We start from the raw sequence: 27033 nt of genomic DNA on the forward strand, positions 1-27033 counted from the left end.
ACCGGAAGCCGCCACGCCCCGCCGGAAGTCCCGCCTCCACCCGGAAAGGACGTCACTACGCCCTCCGCTCGTATTCTCCCGGCATACGAGCCTCGTATGCCGGGAGAACGGCACCTGACCGACCCCCCGCAAGCTACGATGCCCGGACTAAGGGAGCGGGACCTCCAGCAGCCTCTGTCCTCGCCGGACCGAAGAGGAGAAGTACCCGACCTTCACCCGCGCGTCAGGGGAGAAGTCGAGTCCGCCTCCTGGAGGATCACCTCCTAATACCTAAAACACCGGTATGCTCAAACAAAACCACCTTCCCCGCCTGGGGAGAGAACAGCACACCCCTGGATCCCTGCAGCGCTTCCACCATGGCCGGAGGAAACACTACAACTGAGGCCATGGTGGAAGGGGGCGGAAGTTATAGCATTGACTGCAGTGTTTCCTGGGAAGTGGGTGGAGCTGCGCTCTCTCCAGGTGCTGTCCTGAAAGACGAGGTGAGAAAAAACACAACAGTCCCGGCTTTAGATGCTGATGGTAACCCATATATCAACTGATAATTGCCTTGACAGTGGCCGTGTATGTAAAACATAAAAATAAAAAAAATAAACGTTCCCATAATTTTAACACTGACCAACTCCAGTAAACGCAAACAGCAATGGCAGTGGGGAGAAACTTTTTCTTACAGGCCCAATATTGGCTCTTAAAGTGAATCTATTCAAGCTGTGCCATACAGGCAGAGTTTAGCTAGGGGTCGTTATTTAAAAAAAATAAACATCAGTTCAACGTAGGGTTAAATTGAGTGGTAAATAGTACGGCAAAATTTGTATTTTTTTTTTATCTTGGTAATAAAAAATCTCATTCACACAGGTCCTACTTGATCAGACTTCAGGTCGCGCTGCATGAAGAAATCAATGTAAGTAAATGGAGCCGTCTTAATGCACACTACTGCAGTCGCTCCGACTTGAAAAAAATATTCCTGTACTACTTCAATCCGACTTGTACCCATTGATTATAATGGAAGTCGCATTCCCCATTCATAGTGAGGTAACTTTACAGGAAGTTGCCCCAGTGTGAATCTGTTCTAAGGCAAGCATCTCCCTCCCACAGGGGAACTCTACGCCAAATTTTAAATACAAAACCGGCATGGGTTCCCCTCCAGGAGCATACCAGGCCCTTGGTATGGATCTCAAGGGGAACCCCCTACGTAAAGAGCTGGAAGAAGATAACGGAGGTGCCCGGCATAAGGGAGGAAGAACCGGAGAAGTCAGAAGACCCCCAAAGTCAGAAGAAGACCCTCGGAGCTGCCTAATAAATTACTTTAAAAACCTGTCTGTGTGTTTTTTTTTTCTTGACACTTCTCCCCCCCCCTCAGGTGAATGGGAAGGGGTCTGGGGGCCCCCTTATTACCCCTTACCCCCCCCCCCAATGTTGAGGGCATGTGGCCTGGTACGGTTCAGGAGTAGGGGGGGGGCGTTCGCTCATCCCCACCCCCTTTCCTGACCGGCCGGTCTGAGTGCTCGGATAAGAGTCTGGTATGGATTTTGGGGGGACCCCCATGCCGTTTTTTTTCGGCGTAGGGGGTTCCCCTTGAAATCAATACCAGACCTAAGGGCCTGGTATGCTTTTGGAGGGGGAACCCATGCTGTTTTTTTTTTTTAATTTGGCATGAAGTTCCCCCCTGGAGGCGACTTCAAGTTGCGTTGTAAGTTGCGCTGAAGTCGCCCTAAGTTGCACTGTGATTCATACTCAAGTCGTGTCCAAGTTGCCTCCTAAAAGTCGCGCTGGAAGTCGTGTTGCCCCTGTGTGAATGGGCTCTTACTGTGTCCATGGCTTTATTTTTTTTAAGAATTTGTTTCTACACTAATCATGCTACTCCCTGTTAATTGCTAAATATCCACCACTACACACAGAAGGCAATTAAAGAGGAAGTAAATCCTGATGGGTTTACTTCCTCTTTATTTTCCTGCAAAGGTAAAGCATAATGAGCTACTATGCATCGCATAGTAGCTCATTATGTGTCACTTACCTGAAACCAAAGCCTGCAATGTCCCCGCTGTCCCCACTAGCAGCGAGCGTCCATCTTCACCCCTCTTCCTTCCGAGGCCGCGAACTCCGGCTCTGTGACTGGCCGGAGTCACGTGACGTCACTCCCGCAAATGGGAGCTGCCAGTCACGGCATGACCCCCCTTTAGAAACGGCACGATTGCCAATTCTAAAGTGTGCCTGTGTCGTTGTCTACACAGTGCTTGCAACGTAGACATCGGTACACATCTCTATTGTCAATATCTCCTAAACTGTGGAGGTTTAGGAGATATTTCCAGAACCTTCAGGTAAGCCTTAAAGGGTTTGTAAAGGAAATGTTTTTTTTTATCTTAATAGCTTCCTTTACCTTAATGCAGTGCTGTTTTCATGTCCTCATTGTTCGTTTTTGCTCTTGAGTTGCTGTAATTCTTCTCTGATCTCCACACTTCCTGGTTGTCTGTTTCCTGATAACCACAGTGCTGGGAGCTTTCTCTCTGTGGTCACTAATCAAGGAGGTGTGATTACTGTGTGTCTAAAACCCCTCAGCACCAATCAGTTTTGTTTTCCAAACCATCACTGCCCTGTATTGGCTCTGTGGCTCTGTACAGCAGAGAGGCAGGAAACGACATGCAAAAACGAAACTAGAAACTACAGGTACATTATATGATTGATCTTTGTCTATTATTAATCGTTTTTAAAAAGAATCAGTTAACTATTATGTCTCTATACCCTTTAAACAGTAATTTCAGAATATTTTTTTTTTTTTTATTTACAACTCCTTTAATCTAGGCTTACCTTTAGGTAAAAGTGGGGCACAGCGGGTGTACGGACCCAGGAACTCAGCACAGGGATGGTGGGAACCCCTCATAATGGGCACGGCAGAAGTACAAACCCAGGAAGTCAGCACAGCACAGGGATGGTGGGAACCCCTCATAATGGGCACAGCGGGGATACAGACCCGGGAACTCAGCACAGGGGTGGTGGGAACCCCTCATAATGGGCACAGTGGGTGTACAGACCCGGGAACTCCGCACAGGGATGGTGGAAACCCCTCATAATGGGCACAGCGGGTGTACAGACCTGGGAACTCAGCACAGGGATGGTGGGAACTCCTCATAATGGGCACAGCAGAAGTAAAAACCCAGGAAGTCAGCACAGCACAGGGATGGTGGGAACCCCTCATTATGAGGGGTTCCCACCCTCCCTGTGCTGAGTTCCCTTTTGCTTCCTCCTTCCCCCAGCACATTGCCACCATAACATAGCACACCGCGTCGATCCCAGCACACCGCGTCGGTCCCAGCACACGGCGTCGGCCCCGGCACTCCGCATCGGCACAGCAACCCGCATCGGCCCCGGCAACCCCTCATCGGCCCCGGCACCCCGCATCGGCCCCGGCACCCCGCATCAGCCCCGGCCCTGGCACAGCACACTGCATTGCGGGGTGCCGGGGCCGATGCAGGGTGCTGTGCTGATGCGGGGTGCCGGGGCCGATGCGGGGTGCTGTGTAGTAATGGTGGTGGGTATAGGTGGCAGTAATGGTGGTTGTGGGGGCATCAGTGACAGTAATGGTGGTGGTGGGGGCATCAGTGACAGTAATGGTGGTGGTATCAGTTGCAGCAGTGGTGGTGTGGGGGGAAATCAGTAGCAGTGTTTCTATTGACTTGTTGTGCCCGTGAGTGAGGGCGGCGAGGAGAAGATGGACGGAGCCAGAACCATACGGTGAGCCCGTGAGTGCGAGCGGGAGGAGACTGTGCCCGTGAGTGAGGGCGGCGAGTATAGGTGGAGCCGCCCCCACTCCCGCCCCTTCACCCACCGGCAAGACTTTGCTGTGTGCCCGTGAGTGAGGGCGGGGAGGATGGGCGGAGCCGCGCCTTTACAGTGTGTGCGGGCGGGAGGAGACTGTGCCCGTGAGGGCGGCGAGGATAGGCGGAGCCGCCCCCGCCCCGCCACTCACTGCCGAGACTTTGCAGTGTGCACCGTGAGTGAGGGCGGGGACTATGGGCGGAGCGGGCCGAGAAGATGGGCGGTGCGGCGGAAGTCCCGCGATACTTCAGCACGGCAACCTTTCTGTCTCCTGGGATTGATGATAAACATCTCCCAGGAGAAATAGCAGCACTGGATAACGCGGCGAGGTCGATGCACCGCGGCGGGAGAAATAAACGACCATAAATAACACAGTGAATTTTTAAATAAAATAAAAAAAAAACATGCCAAATATAATTAAGGGGGCAGTGTTAATTTGAATGGTATAAAGTTGAAAAAAAGGGTGGAACTCTGCTTTAAGGCAAGTTTCTGATCCACTCCACGCTGTCAAAACAGCAAGACCCTGGAAACCGAATACGTCCGTGGACGCCACTCCATCTCCTTGCACATAAAGATGTAGGCTTTCCAAGTACGATGATAGATCTTCCGCGAAGATGACTTCCGTGCCCTCAGCATGGTTAAAATTACTGAATCCGACAGACCTCGGTCCCTTGGCACCTGGCTTTCAATAGCCATGCCGATAAAGCAAGCGACTGTAAAGCAGGATGAAGTATGGGACCTTGAGACAGAAGGTCCTCCCGCATTGGCAGCCGCCAGGGTGCATCCGCCACCAAGCGCACGAGGTCGGCGTACCAGTGACGCCAGGGCCAATATGGAGCGATTAGAATCACCGGGATCCCCTCTGTGTCCACTCGGCGGAGCAGACGAGGAAGCAACTTCAGTGGGGGAAAGGCATAAATTAGTCGATACTGACCCCCACGGAGCCAACGCGTCTGCCCAAGGACCTCTGGACCTATCTACGAACCTTGACACCTTGCGATTGAGTCGAGAGGCCAGGAGATCCACGTCCGGTGTGCCCCACCTCCGGCAAAGGAGTTGAAACACCTCCGGATGTAACGACCATTCCCCCTGATCCAGCATCTGGCGACTTAGATAGTCCGCCTCCCAGTTTTCTACGTCTGGAATGTAAACGGCTGACAGAGCCGCCACGCTTCTTTCCGCCCACCGTAGGATGCGAGCGACCTCCGATGCCGCAGCCAAGCTCCTTGTTCCCCCCTGATGGTTGACATAAGCCACCGCCGTTGCGTTTTTTTTCGACTGGATCCTGAATGGACATCCTTGTAGCCTCTGACCACGAGGAGAGGCATAGCCTAATCGCTCGAAGTTCTAGTACACTGATCGGCAGGCGAGATCCGTCCGGAGTCCAGCGACCCTGGGCCGACTGGACCCCCCAGACTCCCCCCAAACCTGTGAGGCTGGCGTCCGTCGTTATCACAGTCCAATGGAAAGGAAGGAACGACTTCCCGGACTGAAAAGCTGGGGATCTCAGCCACCAACTCAGGGAAGCCCTGACCAGGTGACTTACCTGAATCTGACGATCCAGAGACAACGGAGATCTGTTCCATTTGGACAGGATCTCCTTCTGCAATACTCGAGTGTGGAATTGGGCATACGGTACTGCCTCGAAGGAGGCCACCATGAGGCCCAGTACTCGCATGCAAAAACGAAGAGACGACCATTTGCGGGATGCTAGCAATTTCACCGCCGACTGGAGTGTCTGCAACTTCTCCAAAGGAAGGAAGACCTTCGCTTCCGAGGAGTCCAGCGTCAACCCTAGGTACTCCAGATGCTGAGTCGGTACCAAGACCGACTTCTGAACGTTCAGCACCCAGCCAAATTCCCGGAGGGTTTGACTGGCTTTAGACACGTCCTCCTCCAATTCTGAGCCAGAAGCAGCTCTCAGAAGAAGATTGTCTAGGTAGCCCACGATAGCAATGCCTCGCTGTCTCAGCAGAGCCAGAATTGGGGCGAGCACCTTGGTGAACAGTCTTGGTGCTGACGCTAGGCCAAAAGGGAAGAGCCACAAATTGAAAGTAGTCTTCCCCTCTGAGGTCTGGTGCAGATGGGGACATGCAAGTATGCGTCCTTGATGTCCAGGGACGCCAGAAAGTCCCGCGGATGGAGTGCAGCATCCAAACGGATGGATTCCATCCTGAACTTTCACACCCTCACAAAGGCATTGAGGTCCAAGATCGGACGGACACCGTCCTTCTTTGGGACCACATACAGATTCAAATAGAATCCCTGACACCTTTTCTTCAGTGGCACAGGTAAAATTACCCCGCACCTGAGCAAGTCTTGTACTGTTCCCATTAAAGCAGACCGAGCCAGAAGGAGGGGAAGATTTGAGGGAAAGAATCTGTTTGGTGGACAAGAAAGAAACTCGATCTTGTACCCCAAAGTTACCACCTCGCAGACCCACTGGTCAGAGAGCAGGGAGGTCCACCGAGCTATAAACCCGCCCCCCCCACCCTTGAGTCAGGCGGGGGCAAAACTTAATGCGGTAGCAGGCTTGGTAGCCGGCTTGTTTGGCTTGCGCACCCAGAGACGCTTCTGTCCCCCAGCTGGAGCTTTGTCAGACTGGGAGGATCTGCCGGCTGACCCAGACTGACGAAAATACAGTTTCTGTGCGGAATAGGAGGGCCCCGGCTTACGGCGTGGCTCCTTCCCCTTAGAGGACTGAGGGAGAAGTGTGCTCTTACCTCCAGTGACATTCTTAAAAATGTCGTCCAGCGAGGTACCAAAAAGCCTCCCGCCCTTGAAGGGCAAATCTGCAAAAGCTTTTTTGGATGCTTGGTCAGCGGACCAGCATTTCAGCCAAATCAGGCGGCTTAATACCACCGCCGATACAGAGGCTCTGGAGATCAAGGGAGCTGCATCCAGAGTGGCATCACAGAAATACACAAGGCCCTGTACCAACTGGTCGGCCAACCTCACACACTCAGGGGGGAGCTGATGCTCCTCCATTGTCTGGTCCTTAAAGGCAGGGGTCCCCTCTACCGGGAGAGTGGTTACCTTATTTAGCCGAGAGACTGGGATGTCCACGACCGGAGGAGAGGCCCATTTTTTTCACAAGGCTCTCCTCAACAGGATAACGGACCGCCATCCGCTGAGGGACCACAAAGGACTTCTGCGGCCGTTCCCATTCCTTATCTATGAACTTATCAAAGAAAGTAACATAAGGATTTAGATTTGTGTGACCCAAAGGAGACGGACCCCTCTGTGGAAGTCCCAGCTGCATCCTCCAGCTTGAGAAAGTCCTTCACAGCTAATGCCGCGTACACACGGTCGTTTTTTGTCTTGTAAAAAAACGTCGTTTTTTCTCATGAAAAAAAAAAACTATGTTTTTCAAACTTCATTTTAAAAAACGACGTTGCCTACACACCATCGTTTTTTCAAAATGCTCTAGCAAAGCGCGGTTACGTTCAGCACGTACGGCGCCACTCTGTTCCATTTAAGCTCGCGTCATAACTTGCTTCTGAGCATGCGCGGGTTTAAAAACGTTGTTTTAGCCCACACACGATCATTTTTTATGACACAAAAAACAACATAAAAAATTGAAGCATGTTCGATTTTTTTTTTTTTTGTCGTTTTTCAGAAGACATAAAACAGCGTTTTCCCCCACACACGGTCATTTTAAATCGCGTTTTTAAAAATGTCGTTTTTTTTCATCACAAAAAACGACCGTGTGTATGCGGCATCAGGATGAGCTCCAGCGTGTTCGCATGGTACACGTGCAGTGCCCACCAGGAAGTCTGCACAGCGCTGTGCTAATCGGCTGCAGAGATCGGGAAATGTCTCCCTGGCTGTGATTAGCACAGCGCCGTGCAGACTTCCTGGCGGGCTCTGCACGTGTACTATGCGAACACTCTGGAGCTCATCCTTACTCACAGCATCAATAAATGCACTCACAAGTGCCCTGACCCAGACAAGGGGTCCTTCTCACCAGGGAGGTCCTGGTCCGCATCCTCTGACATACTAGTCCTGAGCTACTCCTTCACCGCTCCAAAGATGCTGCTAGCAGGACTTTTTTTACTGTCCTGCTTTCACACTGGAGAGACAGCAGCGGCTGTTTCAGGGCGCTTTGCAGGCACTATTTTTAGCGTTCTAGCGCCCCAGTGTGAAAGGGGTCTAAAGCAGTTGTATACCCACAAAAAAAAAAAAAAAAACAGTACGGCAAAGGCATAATGAGCTAATACGCACCGCACACTAGCTCATTATAAAATACTTACCTTAGAACGAAGCACCGGCATCACCTCCCGTTCACCGTTGAGGGAGCGGACACGTTCCCCTCTGCATTTCTTCTGGGCACGCGGTGCTCTGGTGCTGTGAGCGATGACGTCACTCCTGCGGATGTGCGCGGGAGTCTAATTTCCAGCAAGGAGCTCCAATTTTCCGCCGTACCGTCAGAGCACCTACGCCGCTGATGTCAGACGTATGCAAGGTGAATATCTCCTAAACCGTACAGGCTTAGGAGATATTCGTTTTACCTACAGGTAAGTCTTGTTATAGGTACAAATGTGCTAAAGGGGTATACAATCACTTTAACACAACAATATGGTGTGAGCAGGGCACGCTTGTATTCTAGGAGCTTGCTATGCAGAACAACTTGAGTATATAGAATGTAATCCCTTGACAATAGAATCATTCAATAGAAAGCATCCCTTGTTACCTCTTTCAGAAACTGTTCAAACTGCTCCTCCAGCTCCTCTTTAGTCAAGCGATGAGCCATAGCTGCTCCTGGAGGTGCCCCCTAGGCCAGACCTACACATAGAGATAGAACACAATTACAGGAGAGAACTTCTGATAACGGTCACCCATGTAATAAAGTGTATGTAGTCCTCATAGGAGCCCAGCTCACATCACATGCATACCTGTGTGCTAAATGCTAATCCCGGACGGACACCGAGGAGTCCAGCGTGACCCGACAGCTGTATACTGGTAACCGTGGACAACACTTCCTTACCGCCTGCATTCCCGCCCACCCAACCAATCCAACCACCAATAGAAACGCAGGCTCAGCCGCTCCCATCTGCCGACGACGAAGAGTGGCGAGCTGTGATTGGCTGCCGTCGTGGCACAGCTACTCCTGTTGGATTATAACAGTGACAGACGGTTGATGGCTGTGATCATGTGATCATCGTATTAGAATGAATGGAGTGGCGGGACTCGGGAGTGATGCTCTGCTGTAGCTGTGCCAGCTTTATCAGGAACCTTGGAGCTTCATTTTTTTTAGATTTATATTTATCTGTGCAACCTGAGCTGCAGGGAGAGGATTGTATGACATAATAAACAATGCTTCTGAAGTGTATTGATTGCTGTATTATTTATTGTTTTTATGATATCTTTATTAAAAAAATGGCATTGTACAACAAAAAAAGGAAAGGAAATAACTACACTAAAACCTTGGTTTGAGAGAGTTTTGCAAGAAAAGCAAAATGGTTTAGTTACAAGCGATGTCTTGATATAAGTAGCGTCACAACTGAGTATAAAAAAGTAGAGAGGAGTGTAGCAATATGGTTACATTTAATGAAGGTACAACATTTGGCAACGTATTGCTACACTTAGAGGTGCCTCTCTTCTCTCTTATACCCTGTAAAAAAAATGCTTTGATATACAAGTGCTTTGGATTACAAGCATGTTTCTGGAATGAATTATGCTTGCAAACCAAGGTTTTACTGTATGCTTAATGACCATGACCTAAATATCCTTGGTTAACCAAGTTTTATATTTCCGCGTTCCCACTTGTGTTTTCATCAGCTAAGAAAATAAAAATTGCGCGGGTGTAACATGCCAATATATTCACTATCAATGCCAATATATATATATATATATATATATACATATATATATATATATATATATATATATATATATATATATATATATATATATATTATATATAGAAAAAAAGAAAGAAATAGACAAAAAAAAAAAGACACAAAGAAAGAAAAAAGAGAGATATTATTTATTACAGGTACTTCTATTCACTCGACCACCAGAGGATTTACCCCCCTTCATGACCAGGCATTTTTTTTGCGGTACAGCACTGTGTTACTTTAACTGATAATTACGCGGTCATGCGAGGTTGTACCCAAATGAAATTACTGTCACAAATAGAGCTTTCTTTTGGTGGTATTTGATTACCTCTGCGGTTTTAATTTTTTGCATTATAATAAAAACAAAACGACAATTAAAGTTTTACTTTCTGCTATAAAGCACACCTAATAAGAAATGAAAAAAAAAAATGTCTTCATCGATTTAGGCCAATATGTATTTTGCTACATATTTTTATTTAACCACTTCTGGACTTCCCCACACACTTATACTGCGGCAGGGCGGCCCTACTGCACAAAATCACATACCTGTACGTGATTTCTTGCACAGAGCCTGTAGAGCGCGCACGCCGCCGGCAGCTCGCCCCCACTTTGATTGGACACAGTGGGGAGCCAATCAGCGGGTCCGGCATACGCGATGTCAGGCGGGACCTGGCAATCAGTCTGTAAACAAGGCAGGCCATCATTCTGTCAGAGAGGAAATTGGAGATTCTGTGTTTCTGCTAAGCAGAAACACGGATCTCTGTTTTCCCCTAGTCAAAGCACATCCCACACATTTAGAAAGCACCCTCTAGGGACACATTTAACCCTTTGATTGCCCTTGATGTTACCCCCCCCTGCCAGTGTAATTTTTACAGTGACAGTGCATTTTTTTAGCACTGATCACAGGATTGGTGTCACTAAGCTAGGTTCACACTGGGCTGCAAGAGTGAAGCTGAACTCCCGCTTGCCAGTAGCAATTTCGGCTGCGATTTCAGAGACATCTGTGCAGTTTTCTGCACAGATGTCAATGTAAATCACGGACCCGAAATCGCAAAAAAGTATTACAGAAACTACTTCCTAATGCGGAGTGGCACCGATTAGGACGGTGCCATTGCCGGAAAATGCCGCCGATTTGACATGTCAAATCGCACCAGTGTGAACCAGGGATTAGTGTCAGATTTGTTCACTGCAATGTCGCTGTCTCGCTAAAAAGTACTTTGCTAGTACTAGTGCTAGTAAAAAATAAATAAATATATCCCATAGTTTGTAGATGCTCTAACTTTTGCGCAAACAATCAATATACGCTTATTGTAATTTTTTTTTTTAACAAAAATATGTAGCAGAATACATATTGGCCTAAATTGATGAAGAAATTATATTTGTTTTATTGGATGTTTTATAGCAGAAAGTAAAAAATATATATTTTTTTTCAAAATTGTCGCTCTTTTTTTGTTTATAGCGCAAAAAATAAAAACCACAGTGGTGATCAAATACCACCAAAAGAAAGCTCTATTTGTGGGAAAAAAGGATTTCAACTTTATTTTTGGTACAGCGTCGCACGACCGCACAACTGTCAATTAAAACAATGCAGTGCCGTATCGCAAAAAATGGCCGGGACATGAAGGGGGTAAAAACTTCCGAGGCTGAAGTGGTTAAAAATCCCAATAAGTGTATATTGATTAGTTTGCAAAAAAGTTATAGGGCCAGATTCACGTAGAGCGGCGTATATATATAGACCGGCGTAGCGCATCTCTGTTACGTTACGCCGGCTCTATTTCGTGACGCAAGTACCGTATCCACAGAGAATTTACGCCCAAATTTGCGCCAGCGTAACGGAAATTCTGAGGCGTAAGGTGGGGTAATTGAAAGTGGGAAGGAAGTGGGCGTGCTTCATTGAAATGAGCCGTGACCCCATGCAAATGAAGGGCCGGCTGGCATGCGCATGCGCAATGGTGCTGGCTCTGTTCATAGCCTCTCTGCGCATGCGCAGAACTCGGCCCGGCGCAATCAGTGAGATAGGAACTAGGCCAAGCATACTTAGTGAGATACGCCCTGTGCTTAAAAAGGCCCAGACAAACGCCCTTCCATTGCAAAAGTACATCCATTTGTTTCCCTTCCTGAAGCAAGGTGCTTTTGTTCTGTTGTCTGTGGCTGTTTGTTGGTTTGTGTAGGAGTGTTGTAGCAAAGATTTTTTGGAGAGTGTGATAGGAGATTGTATTAGCTGTTTGTTTTTTGGTGTCTGTATTAGCTGTCTGTTTGTTCTGTTTGATTTTGGTGTTTGTTTTTTGCTGTGTGTTTTTGTGTCTGTGTGTGCTGTGTGTTTTTGTGTCTGTGTGTGCTGTTTGTTTTTGTGTCTGTTTGGTGCTGACTGTTTGGTGGTGATATGTCACCAAAGAAGAGGAAGTTAAACTTCTCTGTCCGGGAGAAGCAGATTCTTGCTAGGGCCATTTCCCGTCATGGGCGATATTTGCATGGCCCTGAGAGCCGGGACATCACCCCGGCCAGGAAAGTGCAGATCCTGCAGAACATTACTGATGAGATCAATGCGTTGGGGGGGAGACGAGGACCGTCAGTGGGATCTCCAAAAAGATCAATGACCTCCGTCGCGTGGTCCGTGATAAGCTAGCCAAGCTTACAGCCCATTCCAGGGGCACTGGAGGGGGACCACCTTGCACCATCAGGCTGACTGAGGAGGAGTGGGTAGTGGCCCAATGCTTCAACAGGCAGCAAGTGGTGGGCCTGCCTGGCTTTGACTCCGAGGAGGCCGTGAGGACAGGTACGTTTTTTTTTCCATCTGGCGATTAGCATGTGTGGGGGGGGGGGGGGAATATGTGCCAAGTGTGTGGATCCTCCAACCTGTGTATGTTTTGTGTCATCCACAGATGGCCAGGAGGGTGCTGGGCCATCAGGCCAGTCTGCACCAACCCCCGGACATCAGGCTGCTGAAGTTCCCCAGGCAAGGCTGGAGTCCTCAGGGGAGGAGAGTGGCCACAACTCACCTCATGAGGAGGATGAGGGGGAGGAGGTTGAGGGGGATCAGGTTTACATAGCCAGTGAGATACTTCTCCTTTTGGAGGAGTCTCCCCCTGTGGCTGGCAGCAGTCAGGCCTCCATCAGGGGTAGCCCCTCTTACTCCTCCCCCAACAGGGCCCCCCCCCCAGGGAGCTCCCCTCCTCCCAGGCCACAAGCCTCATCTGGAGGCAGGAAGGCCACCCAGAAGACCAGGGGGGTGGCAGACTTTCTGCCGGCCAATCTGCGGAGGGACTAGGCCCTTCAGACCCGCCATCTGGGTGAGGTCACCCAGACTTTGGCACAGATGGAGGACAGCCTGACCTCCATTAAGGACTCAGTGAGCTGCAACTCCTTGGCATTCATAAACTGTTGTAATGAACTGCAGACTGCAACAGCAGGTGTGGGTCAGGAGGTGCATGCCCTGACCCAGGCTGTCCAGGCCAATACCCAGGCTGTCCAGGCCAATACGGCAGCCCTCACTGTGGGCCTCAACAGGATAGCCGTGGCCTTGGAGGGCAGGCCAGCAGGTGGGCAGAGCCCAGGGGAGGCTCCTCCTTCCCCTGATTCCCCCCCCTTGAGTCTCCCCTGAGGGGCCAGGCTCGTGGCCGGCCCAGGTGTGGGTCACGCAGACGTTAATTTATGATGTTCTTTTGTTTTCATTTTTTTTTTTTTACTGTGATTATGATTTGTTTTATGTTTGTCAATGATGTATGAATGTGGGGGTGACATTCCTGTCTGAAAAGGGGTGTCACCCTCATTTGTGGTGGAGAAGGGTTCCCCAGGACCAGGGAGAAGTGATCCCAGGTCCGTGTGAAAGGTGTATGAATGTACAGTGACATAATTGGAGCCTTGGCGGGGCGTTGCTGTTCCCTAGTACCGTGCGGTGTACTTTGGTCCAATACAATTTGATGTAGATGTGGGGTGTGTGTGCTAGGGACCACAGTGGTGTGCATGCATGCATTCTCATTGTGCCATGATTAATGTGTGGGTTTAACGTGCAAAGATGCCTTCTGCGAGGCGTCTCCTGGCTGCTCTTCCCTCAGAAGACGGGGTACCCTCGGTCAGGGGGGGATTGTGTGGTTCGGGGGTCAGTATATCACGTAGGTCAATCTCCAGGCCCCTTCTCATGGCGAAGTTGTGCAGCATGCAACATGCACCGATGATCTGGCACACAAAGTTTGGGGAATACAACAGGGTACCCCCAGACTTATCCAGGCATCGGAAACGGGACTTCAGGAGGCCAAAGGTGCGTTCCACCACTCCACGGGTACGTGCGTGTGCTTCATTGTATCTTTCCTCTCCTGGGGTTCGGGGGTTCCAGAATGAAGTCATGAGATGGGGTCCAAGTGCATATGCAGAGTCACCTGGAAGGGAAAAGACAGGAGGATGTTAGTCATGCATGTGCCCCTCGTGATGTCTGCATCATGGGGGGGGGGGACAGTCATGCCTGACACCCATGTCACTCACCAACCATCCAGCTGTCTCCATACATGTTCTGTTCGAATTCTCTTGGGATGTTGCTTTGACGGTATATGTAGCTGTCATGGCTGGATCCTGGGTGTTTGGCATGGACGTGCCATATGAGGTATTGGGCATCGGCTATCACCTGTACGTTGATGGAATGCCAGTGCTTCCGATTGCGGTATATGTTTTCTGTCTCACGGGGGGGCTGTAGTGCCACATGTGTGCAATCAATGGCCCCCACGGTGCGTGGGAATCTGGCAATTCTGTAGAAATCTGTCATTGTCTTCATCCGCAGGTCCTCCTGGGTGGGTTTGATGATTTGGTTGGCCATGCATCTCAGGATTGCAGGGATAACCTGGTGCACACATCTGCTAATGGAGGATTTTGCCATCCCAGCCACCACTCCACTTGTGCGCTAAAAAGAGCCAGTGGCAAGGAAATGGAGTGTTGCCATGACCTTGACCAGTGGCTCCAGTGCATGTGAGCGGTGTGTTGGGCTGGTGATGTCATCCTGCAGGGTTGTGGTTAATTCCATGATGGCTTCAGGGCTGAATCTGAAGGTGCGATACACCTCAGAAGCAGGCATGCCAAAGTCATCTAGGCGTGTGCGGTATATCCTCTCCTGTGCCCTCCTCCTCTGTTCCCTCCTCCTTCTGCGCACATCTAAAGTCACTAGTATAGCTATGAGCATGGATGCCCTTGGCATGTTGGCATACAGATTGTTGTCCTGCAAGTGTGTGTGCTCAGCTCGTCCCTAATGGTGTTGCTTTAGCTGACCTGCACACGTCTGGTGCAAAGTTAAGCCTGCTTTTATAAGGTGTAACTTTAGACCGGACATTCAGCTGATGCGCACAGGGCGTAGCCTGCGCCGCACAAACGTACTTTTGTGGATCGCCGTAATTCCCTCATTTGCATAGCAAAACAATGGTGCGTCTAGCGTATTTTTGCGAACCAAGATGTGCCGGTGTAATCGTTTTACGTCGGTCGGAAAAAAAAACAGTTTTTCAGGCGTATCTCGTTTTGAGGATACGGCGCAGAGATACGCACGGCACATTTTTACAAGTACGCCGCGCATCTCTAGATACGCCGGCGTAAGTGCTTTGTGAATCTGGCTCTACTTACCATATGAATATTGAATACTGCAGCTGAACTTATATCTACCCAATATCAACTTTCTTTGTGTTTTTTTTTCCCTATTTGTGCATATTCCTTGTATTCCTTGGGGTATTCCTAGGTTTTTTATCACAATTCTGTAAACTCACCCATTGAAGGTATATATGGTATATATTTCTGAAATGCAAGCCTGATGTACTGTACATCTAATTTCTTGAGGCCTGAAAATGCTAGGGCAGTTCAATACCCCCCAAATGACCCCTTTTGAAAAGTAGACAGTCCAAGGTATTTAGTAAGAGGCATTGCTGATTTTTTTTAACATAATGTCACCAGTGCAGTACAGCATTATCATATAACTGGAACTGCCGTGACGGTGATCAGAGACAATGGTTGGTGAAAATAATAATAATAATATTTTTTTATAATTTTTTTCATTAATTGTATTTTTTTACATTTTTATTAATTTTTTTAACACACTGTGACCAGAACAATACAATGGGCCTGATTTACTAAGCTATGTGCGCTGCGCTGGTTCATGCATTAATTAGTACTCCGGGTGGAGGCTTAATCAGGCGCATGAACCAGCGTAGCAGCCGGCGCATTGAAACTAATATGTAAAGCCGCGCCGAACTCCCTATAGAAGTCTATGGGAGAAATCAAAAGTGTTCATTTTAAAGGCTAATCTGCAAGTTTTGTCCTAAAAAGTGTTTGGGGACCTCAGTCCTGCCCCAGGGAACATGTATCAATGCTTTTTTTATTTTTTAAAACGGCCGTTTTTTCGGGAGCAGTGAAATTAATAATTCTTAAAGTGAAACAATAAAAGTGAAATATTCCTTTAAATTTCGTACCTAGGGGGGGTGTAATGTCAGCATGTGAAATAGCGCATTTTTCCCGCACTTAGAACTCCCCCTGCACAAAGTGACATTCTGAAGGAAAAAAGTCATTTAAAAATTCACACGCGGCTATAATGAATTGTCGGCTCTGACAATTCTAAAGGGATTCATTCATAAAACAAACAAAAAAATGTGTAGGGGTTCCCCCAAATTAAATTACCAGGCCCTTCAGGTCTGGAATGGATATTAAGGGGAACCCCGCCGTAAAAAACAAAAAAAAAAAAGACGTGCGGTTCCCGGCAAATATCCATTCCAGACCCTTCAGGTCTGGTGTGGATTTTAAGGGGAACTCCACCCCAAATTGAAAAAAAAAATGGCGTGGAGTCACCCTAAAAATCCACACCAGACCCTTATCCGAGCACGTTGACCTGGCCGGCCGCAGAAAAGAGGGGGGGACAGAGTGCGGCCCCCCCCCTCTCCTGAACCGCACCAGGCCACATGCCCTCAACATGGGGAGGATGTCCCCATGTTGATGGGGACAAGGGTCTCATCCCCACAACCCTTGCCCGGTGGTTGTGGGGGTATGCGGGCGGGAGGTTTATCAGAATCTGGAAGACCCCTTTAACAAAGGGGACCCCCAGATCCTGACCCCCCCCCTGTGTGAAATGGTAATGGGGTACATTGTACCTCTACCATTTCACCCCAAAAAAAATGTCAAAGTGATAAAAATGACAGTAGCCGGTTTTTGACAAATCTTTTAATAAAGTCTTCTTTTCTTCTTTCCTTCGGGGTTCTTCCGCTGCTTCTTCTCGTCCACATCTTGCCCGACATCTTCTTCTATCTTCTCCGTCCGTCCTTCCGCCTTCTGGTACCGCATCTTGCCCGTTGTCTTCTCCGTCCGCCTCCTCGTCCGCATCTTGGGTCTTCTGCGGTCTTCTTCTCGGTCCGCCGCCTTCTCGTCCCCTGCGTTTGAATTGTAATTGGCCGCCGTTTTCCCGCTCCTGGGACCCGCCCCCCTCTGACGCCACAAGTAAACTCCTTAGAAGGTCATGTGCGTCAGAGGGGGGCGGGGTCGCATGAGTGTGACACGGCGGGAACTTCTTCTCCGGGCGGCGCGATTGAAATTGAATTCCCCCGCTGTGTGACGCTCTGCGACCCCGCCCCCCTCTGACGCACATGACCTTCTAAGGAGTTTACTTGTGGCGTCAGAGGGGGGCGGGTCCCAGGAGCGGGAAAACGGCGGCCAATTACAATTCAAACGCAGGGGACGAGAAGGCGGCGGACCGAGAAGAAGACCGCAGAAGACCCAAGATGCGGACGAGGAGGCGGACGGAGAAGACAACGGGCAAGATGCGGGACCAGAAGGCGGAAGGACGGACTGAGAAGATAGAAGAAGACGTCGGGCAAGATGTGGACGAGAAGAAGCAGCGGAAGAACCCCGAAGGAAAGAAGAAAAGAAGACTTTATTAAAAGATTTGTCAAAAACCGGCTACTGTCATTTTTATCACTTTGACATTTTTTTTGGGGTGAAATGGTAGAGGTACAATGTACCCCATTACCATTTCACACAGGGGGGGGGGTCAGGATCTGGGGGTCCCCTTTGTTAAAGGGGTCTTCCAGATTCTGATAAACCTCCCGCCCGCATACCCCCACAACCACCGGGCAAGGGTTGTGGGGATGAGACCCTTGTCCCCATCAACATGGGGACATCCTCCCCATGTTGAGGGCATGTGGCCTGGTGCGGTTCAGGAGAGGGGGGGGGCCGCACTCTGTCCCCCCCTCTTTTCTGCGGCCGGCCAGGTCAACGTGCTCGGATAAGGGTCTGGTGTGGATTTTTAGGGGGACTCCACGCCATTTTTTTTTTCAATTTGGGGTGGAGTTCCCCTTAAAATCCACACCAGACCTGAAGGGTCTGGAATGGATATTTGCCGGGAACCGCACGTCTTTTTTTTTGGGGGTTTTTACGGCGGGGTTCCCCTTAATATCCATTCCAGACCTGAAGGGCCTGGTAATTTAATTTGGAGGGACCCCCTTTTTTTTTTTTTTTTTAATGAGCAATGACTCTATTCTTTATAGCCATGAGTACTTTAACCACTTGCCCACCGGGTTAATTCTGGCACTTCTCTCCTTCATGTGAAAATCACAATTTTTTGGCTAGAAAATTAATCAGAACCCCCAAACATTATATATTTTTTTTTAGCAGACATCCTAGGGAATAAAATGGCAGTCATTGCAATACTTTTTGTCACACCGTATTTGCGCAGCGGTCTTACAAGCGCACTTTTTTTGGATAAAAATCACTTTTTTGAATTAAAAAATAAGACAACAATACATTTTGCCCAATTTTTTTCTATATTGTGAAAGATAATGTTACGCCGAGTAAAATGATACCCAACATGTCACGCTTAAAAATTGCGCCCGCTCGTGGCATGGCGTCAAACTTTTACCCTTTAAAAAACTCGATAGGCGACGTTTAAAAAATTCTACAGGTTGCATTTTTTGAGTTGCAGAGTAGGTCTAGGGCTAGAATTATTGCTCTCACTCTAACGATCGCGGCGATACCTCACTTGTGTGGTTTGAATACTGTTTTCATATGCGGGCGCTACTCGCGTATGCGTTTGCTTCTGTGCGCGAGCTCGTCGCGACGGGGCGCTTTAAAATTTTTTTTTGGGGTTTTCTTATTTATTTTTATTTAGTTTTATAATGTTTTACACTGAAATAAAAAAATAAAAAAAAAATTATCAGTTTTCTTCCTATTACAAGGAATGTAAACATCCCTTGTAATAGGACTAGTGTGTGACGGGTCCTCTTTATGGAGAGAGGCGGGGTCAATAAGGCTGGAAAGCATGGTATTGAAAAAAAAAAAAAAAGATCTCATGCTTTCAGCTGCAATCATGTTCGTTCACCACAGTGGTGTAGTGTATAGCACTTTGACCTAGCAGCAAAAGAGTCGTTGGTTCGAATCCCGCCCGTGACAGCATCTGCATGGAGTTTGCATGTTCTCCCTGTGCCTGCGTGGGTTTCCTCCCACAATATAAAAACACGCTGTAAATCGGTTCCGGTCTAAATAAGCCCTAATATGCAGTAGTATATTAAGGTTTGGTTCTGCCCTAGGCCTGACTACATATCTGCACCTCCTAATAGAAAAATGACCCACCCCTTCCTGTCAAGGTCACACCCTGTTTTTGTATAACCCCGCCCAGTAATTTTCAGGGGACCCACACACTAGTTCTGGGGGGGCACTGGATTCCCTTAACCACTTCCATACCAGGCACTTACGCACCTTCCCGCCCAAGCCAATTTTCAGCTTTCAACACTGTCGCACTTTGAATGGCAATTGCGCGGTCATACAACACTGTACCCAAACAAAATTGGCGTCCTTTTTTCCCCACAAATAGAGCTTTCTTTTGTTGTTATTTGATCACCTCTGCGTTTTTTTTTTGCGCAACAACTAAAAAAAGACTGCAAATTTTGAAACAAAAAAACCTTTTTCTTTTTTTAGGTTAATTTTTTTGTAAATAAGTTTTTCTCTTTCAATTACGGGCACTGATATGGCGGCACTGATGGGCCCCGATGAGATGGCACTGATGGACATCGATGAGGTAGTACTGACGGCACAGATGAGGTGGCATTGATTGGCGGCGCTGCTATGCGGCACTGATGGGCACTCATAGGCGGCACTGATGGGCACTCATGGGCGGCACAGATGGGCGGCACTTATGGGTGGCACTGATGGATACTTATGGGCGGCACTTATGGGTGGCACTGATGGATACTTATGGGTGGCACAGGTGGGCACTGATAGGTGGGCACTGTGCATGGATGGGCACTGTGGGGTGGCACTGATTTTCCCAGTCAGTGCCCATTTGTGGGCACTGATTGGCATCTTTTTTCTTATTTTTTAATGCTTTTTGTTCTATATTTTTTTTGTTTTTGCACACCCTGGTGGTCCAGGGTGGGCATCCCTGGTGGTCCAGTGTGGTGATCCGAGGGGGGGCTGCGCTGATAAACAATCAGCGCGAACGCCCCCTGTCAGGAGAGCCGCCGATCGGCTCTCCTATACTCGCGTCTGTAAGACGCGAGTGAGGAAGAGCCATCGATGGCTCTTCCTGTTTACATCGTGATCAGCCGTGATTGGACACGGCTGATCACGTGGTAAAGAGTCTCCGTCTCCGTGAGAGACTCTTTACCGAGATCGGAGATGCAGGGTGTCAGACTGACACCCCGCATCACCGATCGCCGCGCTGCGTGCCCCCACAGGCGCGTGCGGCATGAAATCCTGCAGGACGTCCTGTCAGGATTGTGTAACCACTTCCCGGACGTAAATCGGCCATAGGCTGGGCGGGAAGTGGTTAATTTGCATAGTTTTTCTCTCACTTCCTGTTTGGCTATGGGGCAGGAAGTGAAGGCAAATCTCCCCAATTGGACACAGATAATACAAAATAAACTGACAGGGCCTATAACCCTCCCTCACTCTATCCAAAATGAAAGAAAATAAAACTTGTTGATTATAGTTCTTGTCAGGGGCGGACTGACCATTGAGTCACTCGGGCACTGCCCGAGGGCCCCATGCCACTAGGGGGCCCCATCCGGGTTGCCAGGCTCAGTAAAACCAGGGACAGTATGTAAAAATCTGTGTTTTTTTTAGATCTGTCCCTGATATGTCCGAAAATGACATGCTTTTAATGTGAATATCCCAAGATTTTAGCTGCCCGCCTCTGCACTACCTCCTGGCGTGGTGGTCATCTGTAAGCCAGAGGGGCCCCATAATCTTCTATTGCCCGGGGGCCCCATGAGTTGTCAGTCCGCCCCTGGTTCTAGTTTAAGCACAAATTTCATAGAGTTTTATTGAGAGCCCTAAGAAAATATAACCATGCCAATAGGCCAGGATAGAGCGTTGCTAATATGTAGGAATGTGTGTGTTAGAGCACCCCACCCAATGTTAACTAAAAAATTATTAATTTGCAAATAAGTATTATCTGCTCATTTTTTTGGGGATGTCTGCACCCCTGATAGTGACAACATTTGTGAGGTGTCTTCACCCTTTCTAATTCATTCACTTCCTGTCACATAGCCAAACAGGAAGTGAGGGTAAAACCTTACTAATATATTTTCTTGTGGACACAGATCAATCTAAATAGTTTCCCATTATGTAAATTGCACTCTAGCATTTTGCTGTGTACACCCCAAATTATTAGGGATCTTGGACTTTGGGGTCCATTTACTAAAGGCAAATCCACTCCTACAAGTGCAAAGCAAGGAAGAAAACAAAACAACTTTGCTTCTACAGGATTGGATGTTAAAACCATCAGTGCTTCCTCTCTGATTTTCAGCAACTATGCTTGTACTGCAGAGTGGCTTTGCCTTTACTAAACCCCAAACTAAATAATCATTTGGGGCAGGGATCCTCAAACTACGGCCCTCCAGCTGTTGTAGAAATACACATCCCATGAGGCCTTGTAATGCACTGACATTCACAGACATGACTAGGCATGATGGGAATTGTAGTTCCTGAACAACTGGAGGGCCGTAGTTTGAAGACCCATGATTTGGGGTGTACACAGCAGTGCTGGAGTGCAATTTGCTTAATGGGGACACTAGTTAGATTGACCGGTGTCCCCAAGAAATGACACTGGTAGGGTTTTAACCTCACTTCCTGTTCAGCTGTGTGACAGGAAGTGAAGCCAATTTTAAGAAAAGGGACACAAAGCTCAACACAAAAATAAAAAAACACAAAGCAGGGGTTCTAACACTCACTTGGCTTCCCTCAAACACCCACAATTTGAATAGGATTGCCTTGCGCTAGATTTAAGCACAGTGCTGTAAATCAGCACGTCAAGCCTGTCCACCAATAGCAAACCCCCCCCCCCCACAGGCCATGTTTGCAGGTTTTCCTTCATCTTGCACATGTGCTTTAAAATAGTCTGGACAGCAATTCTTGATAAGAGAAATCCCCAAAACATGTCCTGTCGGGGGTACTTGAGGGCTGAGGACCACTGCAGAATAAATAAAATACTTACCAGTTTTTGTCTTTAAAGTCAGGGAGAATAAACATGGCAAACATTTCATGATTACACACCAGGAAAGAAGCTTAGACAAAAATCACACATAATTTGTTACGCCCAAACCTAGTTCAGCTGCAGCTGTCAACATATGTAGCATGAAAAAGTAACAAAAGACAAACTTAACAATTTTAAAGTAATTTTTATTGGTCAACAAAACAAGGAAAGCAAAAAAAGACAAACAAAAATACATTTCAAAATTCTAATTAACCATAGCTTTACACATTTTTCATAAAATAAGGCCACATAGACAAATACATCAAAGTGAACATTATTTAAAAATAAACCAAAACCATTGGCAAAATAAAACAAAACCCATGCAACAAACCACATTTGTGTTTAGCAACAGCATTTCTGCCAGCCTGCCCCTTCTGAGGGCAGCTGAGGAATGATCGATCCAAGCTTTTTATAACAGTGCTAGTAATGAATCAATTGAAATCACATGAACAAATTGCAGTCTCTAGTTTGGGTGAGCTTGTAATTGGGCACACCTGCAATTAATCCAAACCACGCTCTATGAGCATCCAATGAGTGTTTTTCACCTTTTAAAAAGAAAGGATATTTTTTTTCTAAGTGTTTGAGCATGCTCAGTTCATCACACATGTAGGAACCAAGCTGCAATGGAATGAGAGCTTTTTTTTTTTGTTTCCCCTGATCTGATGCTTTCCAGCCTGAAGGGGAGGTGTTAAAGACAGAAGTAAACACGCACATTTAATAATCTATTTGTGTGAAAAAAAAGGTTGCCAATTTTGTTTGGGAGCCACGTCGCACGACTGCGCAATTGTCAGTTAAAGCGACGCCGCGCCGAATCACAAAAACTTGCCCGGTCATTGACCAGAAATATGGTCCGGGCTCAAGTGGTTAAAATTTAACAAAACACAAAAGTGAGCCCAATTTTTGGGGATAATGTGAAAGATGATGTTACACTGAGTAAATAGATACCTTACATGTCACGCTTTACTATTGGAAACACTCCTGCAATGGGGCCAAAATGAATTCCGTGAATATCCCCATAGGCGACCTTTTATATTTTTTTCCATGTTACCAGTTTATAGTTACAAAGAAAGTCTAGTGGTAAAAGTATTGCTCTCGCTCTAACGCACGCGTCAATACCTCACATGTGTGGTTTGAACGATGTTTATATATGTGGGCGGGACTTGCGTAAGTCCCGCCCACATATGTAAAAAATATTTTTACTTTTTGCTATAATAAATATCCCCAAAAATATATATTCAAAAAACTAAAAAACCCCTCAGTTTAGGCCGATACGTATTCTACATCTTTTTGGTTCCAAAAATTCGCAAATAGCGTTTAGTGTTTGGTTTTTGCAAAAGGTATAGCGTCTACAAATTTATTTTTTTTGTTGTTTTAACTAGTTATTGGGGCGATCAGCGATTTTTATCGGTACTGCGACATTATGGCGGACACATCGAACACTTTTTTGGAACCATTGGCATTTTTCTAGCGATCAGTGCTGTAAAAAATGCATTGCTTACTCAAAAAATGCCACTGGCAAATGCCACTAGGTGCGAGGGAGGGGTTAAATATGTTCCCTGGGTGTGTTCTAACTGTAGGGGGGGGGGATGGGACTGACATGTGTAAATGACAGATCGCTGTTCATGAAGGGGAACTCCAGACCCCCCCAAAAAAAATAAGGTGGGTTCCCTCCAGGTGCATACCAGGCTCTTAGGCTTGGTCTGGAACATATGGGGTTAAACCGGGGCCCAAAAAAATAGCGTGGGCCCCCCCCCCAAGATCCAAACCAAGCCCTTATCCCAGGCACGCAGTCTGGTCAGACAGGAATGGGGGTGGGGACGAGCGAGCGCCCCCCTCCCTCCTGAGCCATACCAGACCACATGCCCTCAACATGGGGGAGTGTGTGCTGTGGGGGAGGGGGGCACTGCCCCCCCCACCCCAAAGCACTCTTGCCCCCATGTCGATAGGGACAAGAGCCTCTTCCCGACAACCCTGGCCGTTGGTTGTCGGGGTATGCGGGCGGAGAGCTTATCAGAATCTGAGAGACCCCTTTAATAAAGGGGTCCCCAGATTCCGGCCCCCCACCCTATGTGAATGAGTATGGGGTACATCGTACCTCTACCCATTCACATGGGGGAAATGTAAAGTAAAAAAAAAACACCACACAGAATAAAATATTTTATTAATCTGCTCCGGAGCCCCCCCTTTCTTCTTTAGCTCTCTTAGAAGGGGGGGTTTCTTCTCTCCCGATCTTCCGCCGGGACCCTGGGCTTCGGTGATTTCTGCCGGGGGAGGGCGCCATCCCTCGGTCCTCTCCGGAGCCTTCCGCCGGATGCCCCCACCCCATTTAAGCTCTTTTTCATTAGGGAGGGGCATCCGGACTTCGGGGTCTTCTGCCGGGGGATGGCGCCTATCCCCCGGTCTTTCCGGTGCCTTCCGCCAGGGTTCCGGTCTTCTGCCGGGGGTGCGCCAACTCCCCGGTCTTTTCTCTTCTGTCTTCTCTGCTCCCTCTTCTGCCTGGCTCCCCCGCGGAGCCAGGGCTTTCTTCCGTCTTCTTTATTCTCCCTTCCTTCTTCTGCCTGTCTCCTCCGCGGAGCACAGGGCTTGTCTCCGCTGTCTTCTCCCTTCTCTTCCATTGGATGTTGACACGACGAGGTCCGGCGCTGGAATGCCGTCTGAGCAGTGGGCATGGACTTATATAGGGCAATGCCACCATGTGACCTCAACCCATGTGACATCACATTCCCATCATGCCCAGGGAATGTGATGTCACATGGGTTGAGGTCACATGGTGGCATTACCCTATATAAGTCCATGCCCGCCGCTGACACGGCATGTCAGCGCGGAACCTCGTCGTGTCAACATCGAATGGAAGAGAAGGAAGAAGACAGCGGAGACAAGCCCTGGGCTCCCGGAGGAGACAGGCAGAAGAAGGAAGAGAGAAGAAAGAAGACGGAAGAAAGCCCTGGCTCCGCGGGGGAGCCAGGCAGAAGAGGGAGCAGAGAAGACAGAAGAGAAAAGACCGGGGAGTTGGCGCACCCCCGGCAGAAGACCAGGAAGACCGGAACCCTGGCGGAAGGCACCGGAAAGACCGGGGGATAGGCGCCATCCCCCGGCAGAAGACCCCGAAGTCCGGATGCCCCTCCCTAATGAAAAAGAGCTTAAATGGGGTGGGGGCATCCGGCGGAAGGCTCCGGAGAGGACCGAGGGATGGCGCCCTCCCCCGGCAGAAATCACCGAAGCCCAGGGTCCCGGCGGAAGATCGGGAGAGAAGAAACCCCCCCTTCTAAGAGAGCTAAAGAAGAAAGGGGGGGCTCCGGAGCAGATTAATAAAATATTTTATTCTGTGTGGTGTTTTTTTTTTACTTTACATTTCCCCCATGTGAATGGGTAGAGGTACGATGTACCCCATACTCATTCACATAGGGTGGGGGGCCGGCATCTGGGGGCCCCCTTATTAAAGGGAGCTCACAGATTCCGATTAGCCCCGCCCGCATACCCCGACAACCAATGGCAAGGGTTGTCGGGAAGAGGCTCTTGTCCCTATCGACATGGGGGCAAGAGTGCTTTGGGGTGGGGGGGCAGTGCCCCCCTCCCCCACAGCACACACTCCCCCATGTTGAGGGCATGCGGTCTGGTACGGCTCAGGAGGGGGGGGGGCCGCTCGCTCGTCCCCTCCCCCATTCCTGTCCGGGCCAGACTGCATGCTTGGGATGAGGGCTTGGTTTGGATCTGGGGGGGACCCCCGCGCCGAATCGGCGCGGGTTTAACCCCTCACGTTCCGGACCAAGCCTAAGAGCCTAATGTAGCCCTGAAGGGGGACCCGCGCCGATTTCAAGTTTGAAATTTGGCGCCGAGTTCCCCTTCAGGGCTGAAAACAGCTCGGAGATTCCCGTGCGCCGCGTCACGCAGCGCATTCACGGCTACGCCGCTTGGTATTTACCAAGATTTTCACGGCGTACTGACAGGGCGCACGGGAATCCCTGACTTTTCTCTCTGCGCATGCCCAGTATGCAAATGAACCTCCCGAGGTTCAGGCGCACTGTGCAAGCGTACGGGGATCTGTTTTCAAAAAACACTTTCCCTTTCAATTCGGCCCGCCAAACACTTCAAAACACATGTCACTTCACTTCCCCTGCATCCCCCCACCTCCCCCCTTAATAAACTCCCGCCCGAACCCCCGCAATTTATAGTTTAATGTGCCGTGCGCCAGGTCTGTACTGGTGCACAATGCACCCTCTCCTGGGCGCACGGAGCACATTAGTAACTAGGGAAATACACTGCACTAGCAGCGTATTTCTTTAGTAAATGGCCAAACGGCTGCTACTCCTGCTTTTACTCCATGAGTCATGGAGTAAAGGCTTGGTAAATCAGGCCCAATGTTACCATAGTAACACTGCACTACTCTGGGAAAGTGATCAGGATGTTTTTTTACACATCATGATTGTCTATACCAATGAATTTCATTGGTATACGCAACCTTTTTTACTGAATGAAACTGAATCATGTCTTTTATTGTAATTAGCTGTGATTGGCCAAAGCTATCACATGGTACAGATGGGCTGTGATTGGCCCTGTCTGTACCATGTGATCACTGTGACAAATCACAGCTAGCAACACAATTGTATACAATGGATGGCATGAAAGAAAGACATCCTTTTTTTTTTTTAATTGTCATGTAATCTTATGTGATTGGTCACAAGAATCACATGGCACTGGCAGTGGGCCGGCATAGTGATCAGTCATGGGTTGTGCCCAGTGAGATCCTGATGATATTAGGAAGTAAGCATATATTTCTGGTCACTTCTTAATTGACAGAGCGCTGCATCAGCCTACCCTGGCAGCCTACCTGTAATCTATAGCACTCATAATAGGGCAGGTAATAAACTTATTGAGACAAGCAAATGTTGATATTGGAAA

General features: G+C 48.6%; 1 protein-coding gene across 1 annotated transcript in view; it reads right to left on the reverse strand.

The window, feature by feature from the left end:
- The window catches only part of CEP162 (centrosomal protein 162), a 177086-nt gene extending 168257 nt beyond the window's left edge, over positions 1-8829 (reverse strand). The window contains exons 1-2 of the mRNA XM_040350048.1: positions 8709-8829; positions 8507-8598 (exon numbers count right to left, since the gene is read on the reverse strand). Of these exons, the coding sequence (XP_040205982.1) occupies positions 8507-8566 (60 nt within the window). The 5' untranslated portion in view covers positions 8567-8598; positions 8709-8829. The remainder of the gene's footprint in view (positions 1-8506; positions 8599-8708) is intronic.
- Between the last annotated feature and the right edge of the window lie 18204 nt (positions 8830-27033).

Source organism: Rana temporaria, chromosome 4 (assembly GCF_905171775.1).
Source record: "Rana temporaria chromosome 4, aRanTem1.1, whole genome shotgun sequence".
NCBI classification, from domain to species: Eukaryota; Metazoa; Chordata; class Amphibia; order Anura; family Ranidae; genus Rana; species Rana temporaria.